At 45.1% G+C, this 15,338-nt stretch overlaps 1 protein-coding gene across 3 annotated transcripts in view; it reads right to left on the minus strand.

The window, feature by feature from the left end:
- Positions 1 to 972: 972 nt before the first annotated feature.
- LOC143339490 (glutamate receptor ionotropic, NMDA 2C-like) overlaps positions 973 to 15,338 on the minus strand; it is a 49,641-nt gene continuing 35,275 nt past the window's right edge. For all 3 annotated transcript variants that reach the window (XM_076760748.1, XM_076760745.1, XM_076760746.1), the window contains 7 exons: positions 14,042 to 14,195; positions 13,461 to 13,586; positions 11,701 to 11,930; positions 8,407 to 8,567; positions 6,922 to 7,109; positions 5,082 to 5,314; positions 973 to 3,883 (listed from right to left, as the gene is read on the minus strand). In XM_076760748.1, the coding sequence (XP_076616863.1) occupies positions 2,330 to 3,883; positions 5,082 to 5,314; positions 6,922 to 7,109; positions 8,407 to 8,567; positions 11,701 to 11,930; positions 13,461 to 13,586; positions 14,042 to 14,195 (2,646 nt within the window). In that variant the 3' untranslated portion in view covers positions 973 to 2,329. The remainder of the gene's footprint in view (positions 3,884 to 5,081; positions 5,315 to 6,921; positions 7,110 to 8,406; positions 8,568 to 11,700; positions 11,931 to 13,460; positions 13,587 to 14,041; positions 14,196 to 15,338) is intronic.

Here is a 15,338-nt window from a genome sequence, read left to right on the forward strand (position 1 = left end):
GACAACAGCACAGAGAGAGAGAGAGTAATTGCCATGGCAACAGGTCACCTTGAGTTCGGGTAGCTTATCGTTAAGTTCGCCGTCAACGAGCGTCGCTGGAAATTGTATGATGTGTCGTGACTGTCATGCTGTCAGGCTCACCAAACCTGACAGAAACCTTGTCAAAAGTTCAGAAGTTTGACAGCAAATGTGCAGTAAAAAGAACAACATGGCTGTCACTTCTCTCTCTTTTCTGCTGGTGTATTTGTGTCAGTCACCAGCGAACATGTGACCCGAACACCAGAAGAATATTCCTCCTGGATTCTGCGGCAGATGACTGACCTCCATATGACAAGATCAGAGAAGGAGGCTTTGATCAGCGACCAAAGCATCTTCTTCATCATCCAGCGCTGCCATCTTTTTTCTGTCCTCCGACTCTTTTTCCATTCTCTCTTTCCACCTTAAGAGAAACGTTCAACAATGTGGGAAATATTCTGTCTTGTCGAAAGTTAGATGAGAACATCAATACCGCTCTCACATCTGTGCTGTAAATGTGAAGCTACAGCCAGTAGCTGGTTAGCTTAGCTTAGCTTAGCTTAGCATACATGTCTACCAGCTCCCTGAAAGCTCGCTAAGTATAATGTTATATCTTAATTATTCTGTAAACAGGTAACCAGCTGACTGTAGCTTCATAATTAACAACAACGGTTTTCCAAAGTGTTCCCCAGCCCATGTAGTAACGTCCTTTATCCAATCATGTGTTCACAAAGCGATGAACCTCGCTCCATCTTTGCTTGTGAGCGACTTTCCAGGATGCTTCTTTCATACCCAATCATGATACTATCACCTATTACCAATGAAGCTGTTTACCTGTGGAATGATCCAAACTACTCCTTTAAGACTCGCATTTCCCCATTAAAATCCTCTTTCGTTCTACCAAGTAGGCATGAACAGAAATAAAGAGGCTCTACAAAGACAAAGCACACATGCACGTTCATCCAAAAAGGCTCTTTAATTGGTCTAAGTGATTAATTACAGGGTGAGGGAGCCAGGTAATATAGATACTAGAATAGCTTTCAATTACCTCATTTAAATTTGATCATTTAACAGTTAGAGGGGACGGGAAAAGAGGAATGATGAGGGAATATAAAAGAGTGGAAAAGAGCAAGTGATGAAAATCTTAATATAGGCCAACTGATAGAGTTAATACAGTAATAACAAATATTCCAGTAAATCAGCAACAGCTTTACAAAAAGAAAAAACTCAGAATGTGCCCGAAGTGTGATTAGAAAATTTTGAGTGACTATAAATTCCTATCATATGTAGAATACATGAATATGACACTAACCAGCCTCAAATAACACATTTTCTCTATATCGATATAGTATTTAGATGCAGAATTTATTAATTGTGAGGCCCAGTGTGATGTTGTGCTGTACTGTCGCCTCATACTGAGACTCAGTGAGGAACAAGAATCCATGGTTTAAGACATCTAGTGCTGGTCAGTGCTGCCCCAATACTTTCATCATTTTGCAGATTGTGTTCATACGGACTGCTGTCACAAAATCTCTGCTTCTTCTGCCTCATCCCTAAATGAAGACTTGAAGGGTTTAGCTCCAAAACATTATAAATCTTTAAAGAAGTAACCTGAAATTCATTAACAGATGTCTCAAAATGATTATTTCAGTCTTGAAAACGGCTGCTGTTCTGTGTCTGGAGTCAAAATGTTTTAATATTGAATGTCTTATTTTGGAATTAAACTCTTCCCCCCCGTTCGTCGCAGCTGTCTTCACAGATCTTGCTACAGTGGCTGCTTGTTTTTGGTGACTGTATTTAAAGAGACGATCCCTTATTCCTCAATTATTTCTCCCCAGCTGTAAACAGTTCATCTACTCGACTGAATCCCATCCACGATAAAATATACACAACACACACAGCATGAAAACTCTGGTTATAGTTTAACCATGCGCCAACACCGTGGACTGTTGTAAATTTTAGTGCACATTAAAGCACAGAAAACACACAAGCGTTGTCGTAGGAAAGCAGCAAGTGAGTAAAACCTGCCAACCCCAGCTTTCCGCCGCCTTCTCGAGGATAAATTGGTAACAGCGCAGTCTTATCTTACTGAAGGGTACATCAAATAAGTCCTAAACATCTGTTCAAATTGCAGACCCAAACTTCTATTCTTTACCACACAAAGTCACATCGAAAATCCACAATTACTTCAAGTCATAACTTCTCCCTTTAATCTGTCTTTGATCTGACGTTAATCTAACCACTACGCCTCCTCTACAGCTCCGTCCTCGTTTACTCCCCAGTATCTATCTCATGAGGTCCATTTAGTTGTTCATCAGACCTCAGACTCCAGACTAGAAACCCGCCGCCAGGGACGAAGTACGCAGGGGCTTCCCATTGGCTGGCCCCCTGCTCCCTGACCTACTTGGGCCTCTGATCCAGTCTGGGATCCCTGATAGACCCCGTAGGCCCCGTACACGCTGTCCTGGTACAGCAGAGCCCGCTGGCTTCCACATCTCCCTCCACCACAAGCCAGCAGCTGGCACACAGGGCTGGGGCTCGGGTGGCTGCTGGAGGTCTGGCTGTGGTGCTGCAGGTCTAGCGGGCCGTGGTAGAGGGGTAGTCCAGGGTACGAGTTCAGGTAGTGGGCATACTGTCTACTGAGCAAGCTGGTGGCTCTCCGTACCATCCCCCGCCCTAACCCGGTCCCATGTCGTACTGCTTCTCCATATGTGGGGAGGTGGGTGGAGTTGGAGTAGCGCAGCCTCTGGCCCTTACGCCCATTGGGCCTCCTCTGGTCCTCCCTTATGTGGAGGTAGGCCTGGTTCCGTGGGAGGCACAGGTTGTTTCGAAGGTGGGCGGGGTTGTAGGCCTTTGTAGTTGTGGTTGGTGTAAGAATGCATGGGAACAGGTCTGGCAGGGTGGACGGTGATTGGCTAGACAGGGATGACTGAGATTCATCGAGCTGGCGCATCTGCTCACTGCCCCATGTAGCTTTAAGGAAGGAGGGGCGGCGTTGCCTGCGTCTCCCTCTCAGCATGAGGTCCTCCGGGGGCCAGGAGCTGTAGTTCTCTACACGAGGACACGTCACCTCCCCTGAGTAGATGCTCTCAACGCTGGGGGCAGAGATGTGGTTCTCTTGGAGGTGGTTGGCTTTGAGCTCACTCAGACAGACAGGACTTTTGTCACTCTTGTCCAGGTCCCTGTTTTTTCTCCTCTCGACATCCCCATCGTCACACTGGAAACTCTTGGACCTCCGTTTCCGTCGGGAAAAGCCTGCTTGGACGTGCTGGCTTTGAGGTGAGGAGACCGGGTGAGAGGCGTAGATGTCAGGTAGTTGGAGATCGGCGTAGGGGATGAAAGGCGAATGAGGATGGGTGTCCACGTAGAGTCTCCCAGTGGTCTGGTAGTGGTGCGGGTGCTGATGAGGGAGCGGCTCACCCACGGCCAGGTGAGGGGTGCTGAGGCTGGACACAGGAAGTGGCCGGTCATACAGGCATGAGGACGAGTGAGTCGGAAGCGTGTAGCGCAGTGGCGTGGGCCTGGTCACACTCCTCTGCTGTTTCAGAGAGGTAACAGCAGTCAGAGGTGGGGTTAGGGAGCGCTGGGGGAGAGAGCAGTGATTCTCCGTAACGTAAGCAAATCCTCCGGGCACAGCCTCCACTTGTGGAACACGAATAGGCAAGCTGCCGCCATGACGGCTCAGCTGCTCTATGGTCTTGGTGGCGTTGTCCAGAGAGGTCTCAACGTTGGCAGTGGAGACCAGGTCCTTGGCAGTGCGAAGCATCTTTAGCATGTTTGCTTGAGCATAATTGGAGGTCAGATCAGGTTTTGCCAAACCAGATGAACGGCCAGGATCCTCGACACCATTGAAACAACTGTAGATACCCTGAGAGACAAAGAGTGGAAAAGATAAAGGGAGAATAAGAGGTGGTAAAGAGTAAGGAGAGAAGAGAAGTGGAGTATAAATCACCTAATCATTTGTAATTAAATCAATAGTTAGCCACAAACTGTTTAACCTTGAGTCAACCTGGTGGTCCTAAGGGAACAATTTCACAGATGAGATTTCAACCAATTTGTGCATCTCAAAGTGACAATCCACCTCCTAACGAATAAAAACCCCAGTGGCGCTAAAATAAAAAAAAAAACTTATTTCATTAATATCTCATTTTATCACTGAGGCAAGTCTTAGTCACAAATTCATTATGCATTCTCCTGGGACTCAAAGAAAAACAGTTTAAGCTGAGAGGATTGCCCCAGTAAACGCACACGGACACACACGCCTAAAGTCGCCTGCAGAACAAACTGTCTCTAACTGCATGGACAAACACAGCCAAATCCCATGACTGCTCTCTGCTTACAGTTGGCTGAGAGATCCTGAAAGAGCCAAATTTAATTTGGCCCCTGGGGCCGCCCCATACGGATTAATGATCAGATAGTCATTTAGCCGTTAATCTGATAAAACCCGGATCCAGGCACAATGGTGTAATTACACGGCGGAGGAGCACAGAGGCTGGAGTCCGTAGACATTTCCCTGGCTGTAACTTCAGCCAGAGCTTTTTGCCTCAATAACCACATTCCCAAACAACATCAACAAACTGGGTACTGATTCAGGCTAATTGCAAATGAACATTAAGCAATCAAAGTTAAATGCTGAGTAAACACCAGAATTAGTGCTGCTTTTCTTTCCTCTTATCTCTCCTCTCTCCCCTCCCCTCTCACTCTCAATAAGAATGCAGTGCCATTTTAGTTAATATTTTAACAAGACCCTCCAATGGTACCATGTAATTACATGCAAATGCGATCTAATTTATCATCACATGAAAGCGACTTCATGTAAAACAGCATATTACACTGAAAAAGCAACCAACCAACTACTTAGAGTCAAAATAATCAGCCAGCCAGTGTTTCAATCACTCAAACCAAGCTGTTAACTAATCCAATTACAGTCAGCTAATCAGTCAACTAAATAATCAATGTAAATATTGGCGAGAAGCAATTTCTCATCCCCACTTCCACGAACTAAACAATCAGCAATCAAACCAATCTGTTAACAACAAGCAACAAAAATACAATTCACATCTCACCCTGCTGATGGCCAACAGGAAGTCAAGCTTGTGCGACTTGTGGAGGGAGTGTCGCAGTTTCCAGTAAAGCAGGTGCTCCCAGGCAAAGACCAGCAGGCTGAGGCCCATGGCCACTAGCAGCATGTAGAAGACGCCCGCCATGTTGTCAATGTCCAGCTTGCTGCTCATCACTTCGTTCTTCTCGTTCTGGCAGATGCCCGACAACCACACCGTCTCTAAGCGCTGGGTGTCTCCTGGAGGGAGGCGGGTGTATGGGAGGCGAGGGGGAAGGAAAGGGGAAATATTTGGGGAGAAAGAGAGAGAGTATGAGACAGCAGAATAAAGAGATCGGATATCTGAAGATAAGACCATTTATTGTGTTATAGATTGCAGCTAAGTCTTAGGATAATAACACGTTTTTGTTGTATTTGCTGGATTTGAAATGAATCATTGATTATGAGGTTGAAGTGCTGACTGTGAACATAAACAGAGTTCTGACATTTGGCGCCAAAGTCTGAACTCAAAGTTTATGACCCACAGACATCTGACTATAGCTGTGCTATAGCTTCACTTATTGCTTCCTTCAGGGCTTTTTCCATTTATGTGGAGTTAATGTCATGTGGGAGTTCATTTCCAGTTTATGACTCGTGCCTCTCATGTCAACTTCCAAGTCGTAATTATGACTGGGGCCATCTCAGAAGCCATTGGCTATTGTCTGACAATAAGTTAGCTTCTGGGAGCTTCCATTGTGGCGAGCCAGATATCTGGGCCAAGACTTCCTCTCACATGTGCTGGTCAATGTTTACACTCTGATTAGCAACTTGAGACCTGAGAATGAAGCTGGAGTTGATCGACAACATCTATCTGCAATATGTGAATGTGAATAAATGAATTTGATTGGTCGATACTGTTCGGACGACGAACAGAAATCACAATGTTTCCGATACCAAAATCTTGTCCCTTCCCTACAGATTCTGTATTCAGACACAGGTATCTGTTTAGCGAGATTATGGCTGGGAAAAATCATATAATTAACTTTACTAATCCGATAGGGATTGAAAAATGAAAGTAAGATGAATACTGCATGTCAGCCGAAGATATTCATGGATATTAAAAACCAATTTAATGGCTATAATGCTTTATTGACACGGTCGTGTTTAGCGACTCATATATGAATGCAAATGTCTCCTTCTCCTGCGGTGTTAATGCATTTCAGAATGCCAACAAAGCAACTTCTGAATGAGAAGAATTTACAGTTCTTAAACGCGTCTCCATTAGCTGTCATTACCGCAGGAGCTGCATCTCCAGGCCTCTGAACAGGTGGCCTCCTCTTGAGCTACGTTCTCCCCAGTGGCCTCCAGGGAGCACAGCCCATTTTATCACTCAGTTACCGTATGTTGACCGCAGACACACTATTTATTACATCATCATGGGAAGCTCAGAGTGACTGCGAGTGTGTGTGTGTGTGTGTGCGTGTGTGTGTGTGTGTGTGTGTGTGTGCTGCACTTAAGCTCTCAGAGGAGGGAGGATATTAACTCGACACCGGCGGCCGTCATGGTGAGAGTGTTTGTGTGTGTATAGGTAGGAAGGATAAGTGTGTGAGTGTGTGTGTGTGTGTGTGTGTGAGAGAGAGAGTGTGTGTAATGGAGATAATCATATCCCTAACACTCCCCGCTGTCCTGCAGGATATTAACTCTTCCCTGTAAGCCCACTTCCCTGCTGATACAGCACACGAACTGGACTGACGCCAGTTGCGTGGTTCAACATACAGTGAGACAGAAATAAACACAAACAGATGAAAGAGAGGAAAATATAGGAGTGTGTGTGCAGTCATGGTTTGCGTATTGTATCACGTGCCCACCGTCTCCGAGGAACTGCAGCAGCGCTAGGTCAATAGGCCGTTTCCAGCGGGAGTCCTTCTGCAGAGCAATGCCGTATCCTGTGGTGGCAAACACTTTCCCGCTGCCGATGGTCACCAGCTTGCAGCCCTCGTCCTTCCCGGCCATGTAGTTCAAAACAGCGGCGTCGTAGATGAAGGCGTCCAGCTTCCTACATGTAAATAGATCATCTTCGTCTGAGAGAAGCTCAGATCCTTTAGAGTTTAATAAGAGCTCACATACGCGTTATTATTTATATCTCTATGCCCATTAAATACAAATCGTAAATATTTTACTTTTCTGCTGACTTCTTTCGAAAGCACACCACAGGGTTTTAATTTCCTGTAAGCCGCTCTTGCTTTCAGTTAATTTGAGACACAGTCATCTCGCAGAGACTTGAAACTTGGTTGAGATTGGTAATCCATCACAGCGAACAGTTACTCAGCCTTTTAGAAATGTTTTGCCGAAGTTACTTGTCATAGCACCAGGTGTGAGCAAAAACTCTTGTTTACTCAAACCAGGACGGGTTTGGAACAAAGTCCGTGGCCGCAACCTCATCACGATTCAGTGTTAACGTAACTCACACGAACAAGAGTCTGCTTTGAGCTAAATGCTAACATCAGCATGCTAAATGCTAACATCAGCATGCTAGCATGCTCACAACAATGTTAACAAGCTGATCTTAAGCAGGTGTAACGTGCTGTTTAGCAGTAACAACAAGAACAGCTGAGGCTGATGGGAAAGTGATTCATTTTGCAGGTATTTGGCCGTAAACCGAACCAGTTTTGGACATCTGTTCCCCTGCTTGTTGGGCTATGTGGACCATGAATGTCTCTGTAGAGATAATTCAGCGAATTAGGGAAGACTGAAACCTTTGGCCTCTTGCTGGTGTTAGATTTAAAGTCAGGGAATCACCAAAGTCCTCAGGATTCATCCTCTGATGGTCATGAATATATTCCCCAGACTGTATGGCAATCAACCCAATAGCTGTTGAGACATTTGAGCCTGGACCAACTGACTGACGCTGCCATCCTGAGAACCTTGTCGCTAGCGTCGCTAAAATTATAAGTGACGAAATATCCCAGACAAGTTTCAGGTCTCTGAGAGTTAATTCTCATTCCACACCAGAACAATGAAGTCAATCAAAAAAATATAAGGTATGCATAATTTGTAGTTAATGGGCTCAAAATGTGCCAAGTCACTTCAAGAGCTTATCTTTGTGAAGCCTGGACGTGTGACAGCACTTTTCTATACAAATTAAGCTGCAGTCGACATGATTTTCTTCATCTAAAAATACACCCGTCACATCGGCCTCATTTACAAATAGGTGCTACAACACAAAGAGCGTCAACTCTCTGCTGTTGTGCCCAAATCACGATCGTGATTTCTGTGACGTCTTCTGTCTTCACTGTTAAATATAACCTCTTATCCAACTGTGTAATACAGTTAAAATGTCAGTCAAACTGTACCCGGTTTTGAGGCTTTCTAGAGCTTCTTCCACCCCCTTCTGGTTGTATTTTATCATGTGCGTGTGCATGTCGAGGTAGTTGCTGCGGATGTTCCTCTCCGTGCTCCCGTTTGGGACCGTCCCGAAGCGGAAAGGAGGGTAGTGCTCGTGTGGTTTCTGGAACTGTAGGGAGACAAAGGAGGAGGAAAGGGGAAGCGGGGGGAGAACATGTGAGAGAGGAGGAGAGGGAGACCAGAGAAGAAGAGTTTTGGTAAGGAGAAGGGAAGTAAGGACAAAGTGGAAGGAGAGGGGAGCAACTGAAGGGAGTGAGAGCAGAATAGGGGAGGATGGGAGAGAGGAGAAACAGGAAGAAGAAGAAGGAGGAAGGAAAGGAAGAGAAGTGATGAGGAAAGATGGAAGAGAAGAAGGAAAAGCAAAAGAGGGGAAGGGAGTTTGAGAAGTAAAAAGGGAAATGCGGAGGAGGAGGAGGAGAGGGAAAGAGGAGAGAGACAAGGCGAAGTAGGGAAAGACAAAGGGGAACCATGAAAGGAGAGTAAGGAGAAGGAGGGCAAGAGAGGGGGAAGGAGGTAAGTGGAGAAAGAACAAAAGATACGAAAAAGGAGAGGTGAGGAGAAAGAGAAAGAAAAGAGGTGCGAGAGAAGGAGAAAAGAGCAGAGAAAAGAAAGGAAATAAAAAAGGAAAAGTAAGGAGGGCAGAGGAAAGAAAAGAGAAAAGCAAAATCAATAAAAGGAAAAGAGATAGAGAAAAAAGAAAGAGAGGAAAGGAAACAAAGAGAAGCAAGGAAAGATCATTAGAACATAGAAGAGCAAAGGAAGTAAAACGGAAGGAAAGAGTGAAAAGAAAAGGAGAAAAGAGGAGAAAGTAAAGGGAAATGAAAGGTGAAAGAGTGGAATAATTAATAATAGAGATAATGAAAAGAGAGGAGTAACTGTAGTAAAGGAGGACCAGGATGAGGAAACAGGTTGGGACGTAGTAAAGAAGATGAGGGACCAACCAAGAACGACTTCATCAGCAGCCGTGTGATGCGTCCCGCTCACCTCGATTTGATGAAATCTGATTTCAGTCAACAAACATCTGTTTGAATCATTTCACTGCCCACTGATCATCCTAATCCCGTTCAATACGCTCCCGATCGAAGTTCACATTTCACGAGTTGACGTATTAAAGCAGCACGAAGCGGGAATGCGTCTGTTAGAGCTCAATTAGACTGTAAACAGGAAAGATCTATTCATCTTGGTTACGGCATTGACCTTTTGAGCCGAGCGCAAATGAATGGGCCAATCAAAATGTGAGCGTACGAGTGGGTGTGTGCGTGTGTGTGCGTGTGTGTGTGTGTGTGTGTGTGTGTGTGTGTGTGTGTGCTGATATAATCACTCTTCAGCTGCAACTGCAATGGATTCAGTGTAAGGATGCTGCACGTCTTTTCTTTTTTAATAATCAGCTGTTCGTACAAAAGCGCACGTCACCGGGACGAGAATAGAAATGACAGGATAGGTTTTTTTTGTTTTTTTTTGTTTTTTTTTGTTAAGCTCGCTTTTGAACACACACACGCCTTACGAGCTCCAAATGTTTATTAATCCACGCCTGAAAAATAGTTCTCAAATGAAACTTTCCTTTCCTGCAGGGTCGCCCCTCAGGTTCGGTTCCTGCGTGCCGGTGTGGGTCTTCAGTCTGTGTGTCAGTGTATTTAATGCCCGAGTGGATCAGCCGTCACACGCTGCATGATAATTATTACAGGGGGAAAAATGTGTTTTTTGAGGTGAGATGCAGAGTGTGAACCGTGAGGTTCAGGAGAAGCGAGGAACACTTCATTTTATGGACCTGAATCATTTCCTAATAATTTCCCACTAGTTTCCCTAATGTACTATCTAATTTGGTACTAATTATCAGAACAACAGGGCGGCTGATTGGCGCTCCTCCAATCAGCCACCAAGTTGTCGCTGGAGTTTACTTTTCGGGGACGGGGCACATTAATCAGCATTTAACAACATGCAGAATTTCTTCATTGATTACAATCAAAAACATGTGAAGAACTGAGTTTTGATTGAGAAATTAATATTTACGTGGATTTGAATAGAGCTTCCTTTTAAGGAGATTCCTGTTTCCTTATGTTAAGTATTAAATGCCGCAGTTCTTTCCATTGAGCCACGTAAAATAAACCTTTAGAAAAATTAATTGGTGGAACTGCTGCCAGTGTTGCCGTCCTCCCTCGAGTCGGGCCTGTTTGGGTCTTTTTATCTTCTGGTCCATTCAGATCAGGTCCCGCCTGGCTCAGGTCTGATTTATGCTCGTCCGGTTTAGGTAGGTTCTCCCACGATCACGGTAGTATCGAAAGACGGTCTAACACATTGATTTTTGTCCTTCTGTGACATTTATTAACAACAAGAAAAGAACAGAAAACCACTTCCTTATCCTTTAAACCTGCGAGACGCGAACCGAGCCAGCCTACGGCCTAAATCCGCCTAATCCTGTCGTACAGGATCTCAGACTTAAGGGGCAGCTGAGGTTGTGTTGTGCGGGGTAATTTATATTGGTCTCTCATGCTTTGGGACATAATACATCTGCATAAAGTTAATAAAGTCAGTTAATTCAGCCATAGATCACAGAGGTGGCTCCGCTGATCCCTGCCGGGGAGTTGTTTTCACTATCTGTGAAGAATGAAATGCTTTTTTGTGAAGCTCCTCCGAGGCCCTGTTTCCAGGTTGGGTGTGTGTGTGTGTGTGTGTGTGTGTGTGTGTGTGTGTGTGTGTGTAGAAAAAGCGCATGGGTGCTGTTTTCCTCTGTGGCTTGACTGTTTTTAATCGTTTGACATTTGGCGATCTTGTTTTTAACAGTGTGAGCGAGACGAGAGACGGAGACGGCACAGGGGGAATATTGATGGACAGACCGAAATACTGACAAGACGAGTCGAGACTCAGACACCATCTGTATTGACAGAAGGCAGTAATTGATTAGTCATTCATGCCACTGGGTTCCCCACTGATAGGAAAAGGACAGAGACATTCACAACAAAGTTCTTTTACTTGACTTCGTCTTAAAGGCTTTCCGCGTCTCCTTTGTCTCTCTTCTGTTCATGGTTTATTAGGCGATGCGGAGTGATGAGCGGAGAAAAGAGGAGATGATGTGGCATGAGCTGGATTTAAACACAAAGACAAAGACGTGGCTTGCTCCATATCTCGCGGCTCCACAAAAACAGCCTTCTGTATGTCTGAGTGGGCTTTCAATAACTGTCCCGCCTCGTAATCACTCTCAGGTTATTATTCCAAGAGGAGCTGCTGTTTATTCAGTCTCTTACCTTCTTGTCAGACAGCCCAGACACTGTGTCTATATACTGTTCCTGGATCATGAAGGCAGCCAGGTTGGCAGTGTAAGAGGCCAGGAAGATGACCGCAAAGAAGGCCCAGACCAGGACCATGATCTTACTGGTTGTCCCTTTGGGGTTTTCAATGGGGACGGAGTTGTTGAAGACGATGCCCCACAGCAGCCACACTGACTTCCCGATGGTGAACGTCGGACCACCAGGAGCTGAGAGAACAGAGGGAGGAGAGAGTCAGAGGCTGTGTTGGTGGAACGAGGCCCTGTGTTCAACATGGAGACATCGTTCGTCCAGGGAGAAAGGAGGGGACTCTTAACTCAAAGAGAAATGTCCAAAGAAGACAGTGTGCTCAAGAGGCGGGAGAAACAAACACCGATATTTGTGTGTTTTTTCCACAAATGTCTAAAGAAATAATAATTCAGTCGTCTGGTGGTATCTAGACATACAGATTTGGTTTTACGTCTTTATGTCTTTTGTGTCTTTTATGCCTCCACCTCATTACAAAGGAGGTAAATGGGATTTTGTCTGTGATGCACAGAAGCGTTAAGAAATTACCTTTAGAAAAAATCAACATCTCTTTCAAGGAACAATACGTCTGTTACTCTTCATAAGGCCCAGACCACACTGTGAACGGCGTTCTTTGTACCTCCCCTCCAGAGTGACACATAGAAGGGTTTTTCAATCTCACACCACCATTACACAATCGATGCACATTGTCAGCGCCTTCGCAACCATTTCAAATTGTAAACATAAGAAGGATTTTCTTATCTGAGCTATGATTGAGGTTCGGTTTGGGCACAAAGTCAACTCGGTTAAGATGACAGGAGTCATAATACCTGCAGTCTTTTTCAATTAAACATAAACATGCATCCTTATTAGCTCATTAGCTGCTGTAGCGGTTTTAATTTGGATTATTTTTCATAGAAACGACTAAATAGTAGTAGAAAAACCAAAACTTCATGGTTAGATACCTTTTTGCTCTTTAAGGCTTCAGTCTTTTGCTGTAGATGTGCTGACTGTCAGTTTGTTGACGCTGTTTTTTAGTCACATATTTGTTTCTACGTGCTCACCCCGTCAATATTTTCACTCTGTAAGTATTCATAAACCAGCTCAGGCCCCTCTGCAAACTTCCAAACAACAGTTTCACAGCCTCAGCCCGTTTCCATCGCTCTCTGCCACCGCTGCTCATGTGCAGCGACGGAGGGTGCCACCGCCATCAATCACACTTCGATTAGCGCAGCGGCGAATGCTAATTAAAACAGGAAAATGACCTTTCGGACCTGGAGACGAGGCACGCTCTGTCAGCGCTGCATTCTGGGATTGATTAGCCCTCCCCCCAAAATCCTGTTGAGGAACTTTTAACGTTGCAGGACGTGCAGACGGGGCTGGATTTAGCGGCATGCACACAGGCTTACTGTGAAGTGCTTCTCAGATTAGCAAATTAAATACATTTCATGGATTTTTTTTCACGGCTTCTGGCTATTTTCTGGCTTTTGATCAAGCAAATACAAACGACTGCATTTATTCTGACCGTATCACACTCTGAAAACAGCAGATATTGCAAAGTATTAGGTCAAAAATGGGAATCTGTGGGACAAATATGCACTTTACTGAGTTTTTCCTCTTGCTTATCTCTGAAGAGTCGATGCTGCAGTGATCGATCACCCCTCCATCACCCACTGTACTCAGGAGGAATAAATCTGACCAGTAAAAGTGAAACAAAGACATTTAAAACTCACATTTAGCGCTGACCAGACTGCGGTTGTAGCCGACTGGACTGAAGTATTCAAAGACAAAAACTGTCACCGCCACCACAGTCAGGCACATCACAAACATCATGACCCAAACTGCCGGGCTGTAGGGCTCTAGAGGAGGAGGAGGAACAAACATAAAGGATTAAAGTAAGTCCCTTTTGTCTGCTTCTAAACCTCAGCCTGTGATGGGGGGTCTCCATATGTGGTAGGAGGATAGCTGATGAGAAAATGAGAAGACAGAAATACACTGTTCAGGATTTTGTGCTGAATTTTGTTGTTCAGGGTTTGGAAAAGGGATTTAGGTGTGTGCGCGGTACGTAAGGGGATTTAGTTGTAGGCTACAGTTATCGGTGGGATAAAAGCTTAATGGGAAGTTTCCTGAAGCGTCTGCAGAGACAGAACTTGTTTAAGTAGGCCATCCTGGGAGAAAGTGGAGAGAGAGAAGGTAGTAAGATGGCTGACACTAATGTACATCAAACCCCAGGATGATGGATGTTATGACCGGTTTGAACCAGCACAATCAAATTGAAATGGATGCAGAAGAAGCAGCTGTGTTTTTTTCTCACCGAGAAAGGCGGACGGGGAAACCGTCCCGTTGCTGCGGGCCACCATGACGCTGATGCCTGTCTCCACAAACGGCACGGAGAAGTCGATGATTTCCGAACGCTCCTCATTGATAGTCAGAGAGCCGATGGCCATGTCGGCTCGCCTGTACACAACCTGAGAGCGGAGAGATGGATACGTACAATAGGAGAGGGCCAATGAGGCACTGACAGTGGTCAGCAGTTTAAAAACACGCTTTCCTGCTTTTTTTTCTGCACTTACTCTATTTTGGGGTACTGCAAAATAGACCTGAATGGGTCCGTTTTATTGCAACAAAACCTGCTCCACAGCCTCTCGAAGGACGGGCTGCCAAGCTCGTCTTCGCTGAAACCAGAGCGAATTCTGAATTTCATGAGAATCCTTTTTGAACACGGAAAGCACAATGAAGCAGTTTGTGCTCTACAGTAAGGCTTGACTCTAATAATGGCTGTCTGCAGAGATGAGAAAAAATATTTGTCTCATCATCTGAGCATCCAGAGAGAGAGAGAGAGAGAGAATGCTGCATCCAAGCTTGCTTTTCTGAAAAGCAGGAATTTTGCAGAGACAAAATCTGTTTTTCTAAATGTAGCACACACACACACACACACACAGATACACACCCAGAGCAGAGTGCCTGCAGGCATAGAAACAAGCAAGAAGGCTCTCCTGAGGAACACCTGTTCAGGGCGTTTTTCTTTCAGATGCAGCTGTGTTTGATGTGGCTTGGTGTGTGGGAGAAAAGTGTGCGTTAGCTCCAAATGTATATGCATGGCCTCACACCACTGACCCAGATAAACGCCATCAAAGAAACTGTCTCAGCCATGCAATGCCAGCGTCACTTAAGACACTGCGCGCCATTACTGCCATCCGCCAATTGCACTGGAGGTTGGGAAGTCACCACGTACATCTACTCAAGACCTGTCCTGTACAGCTTTGAAGTGCTTGCCACTACATCTGTGTGGCAGCTGTGCAAATTACTTCAGGTTTTATAATTGAAATATGGTATAGGCTGATTAAATGTGTTGTGTTTACAGTTTGCTGTGCCGCCCCCCAAAAATTACATGAATACAGCTTAAAATAATGTCTTATATGTGTCGTGTGGCTTCGTCCTTTGACTTCCTGATGCTAACTTCATGGCTGTAGTCGGTATCTCTGAAAAAGTTTTTCCTCTGTTTACCCCCTTTTCCAGCTGCAGTGCTCCTAAAACTATGGGTCAACATTCACTGCTGTTTATGGTGATATCAAGCGTGCTGTACATAAATAACTTACCTTTAATGTAAT

The sequence above is a fragment of the Chaetodon auriga genome, chromosome 20, assembly GCF_051107435.1.
Source record: "Chaetodon auriga isolate fChaAug3 chromosome 20, fChaAug3.hap1, whole genome shotgun sequence".
Taxonomy (NCBI): Eukaryota; Metazoa; Chordata; class Actinopteri; order Chaetodontiformes; family Chaetodontidae; genus Chaetodon; species Chaetodon auriga.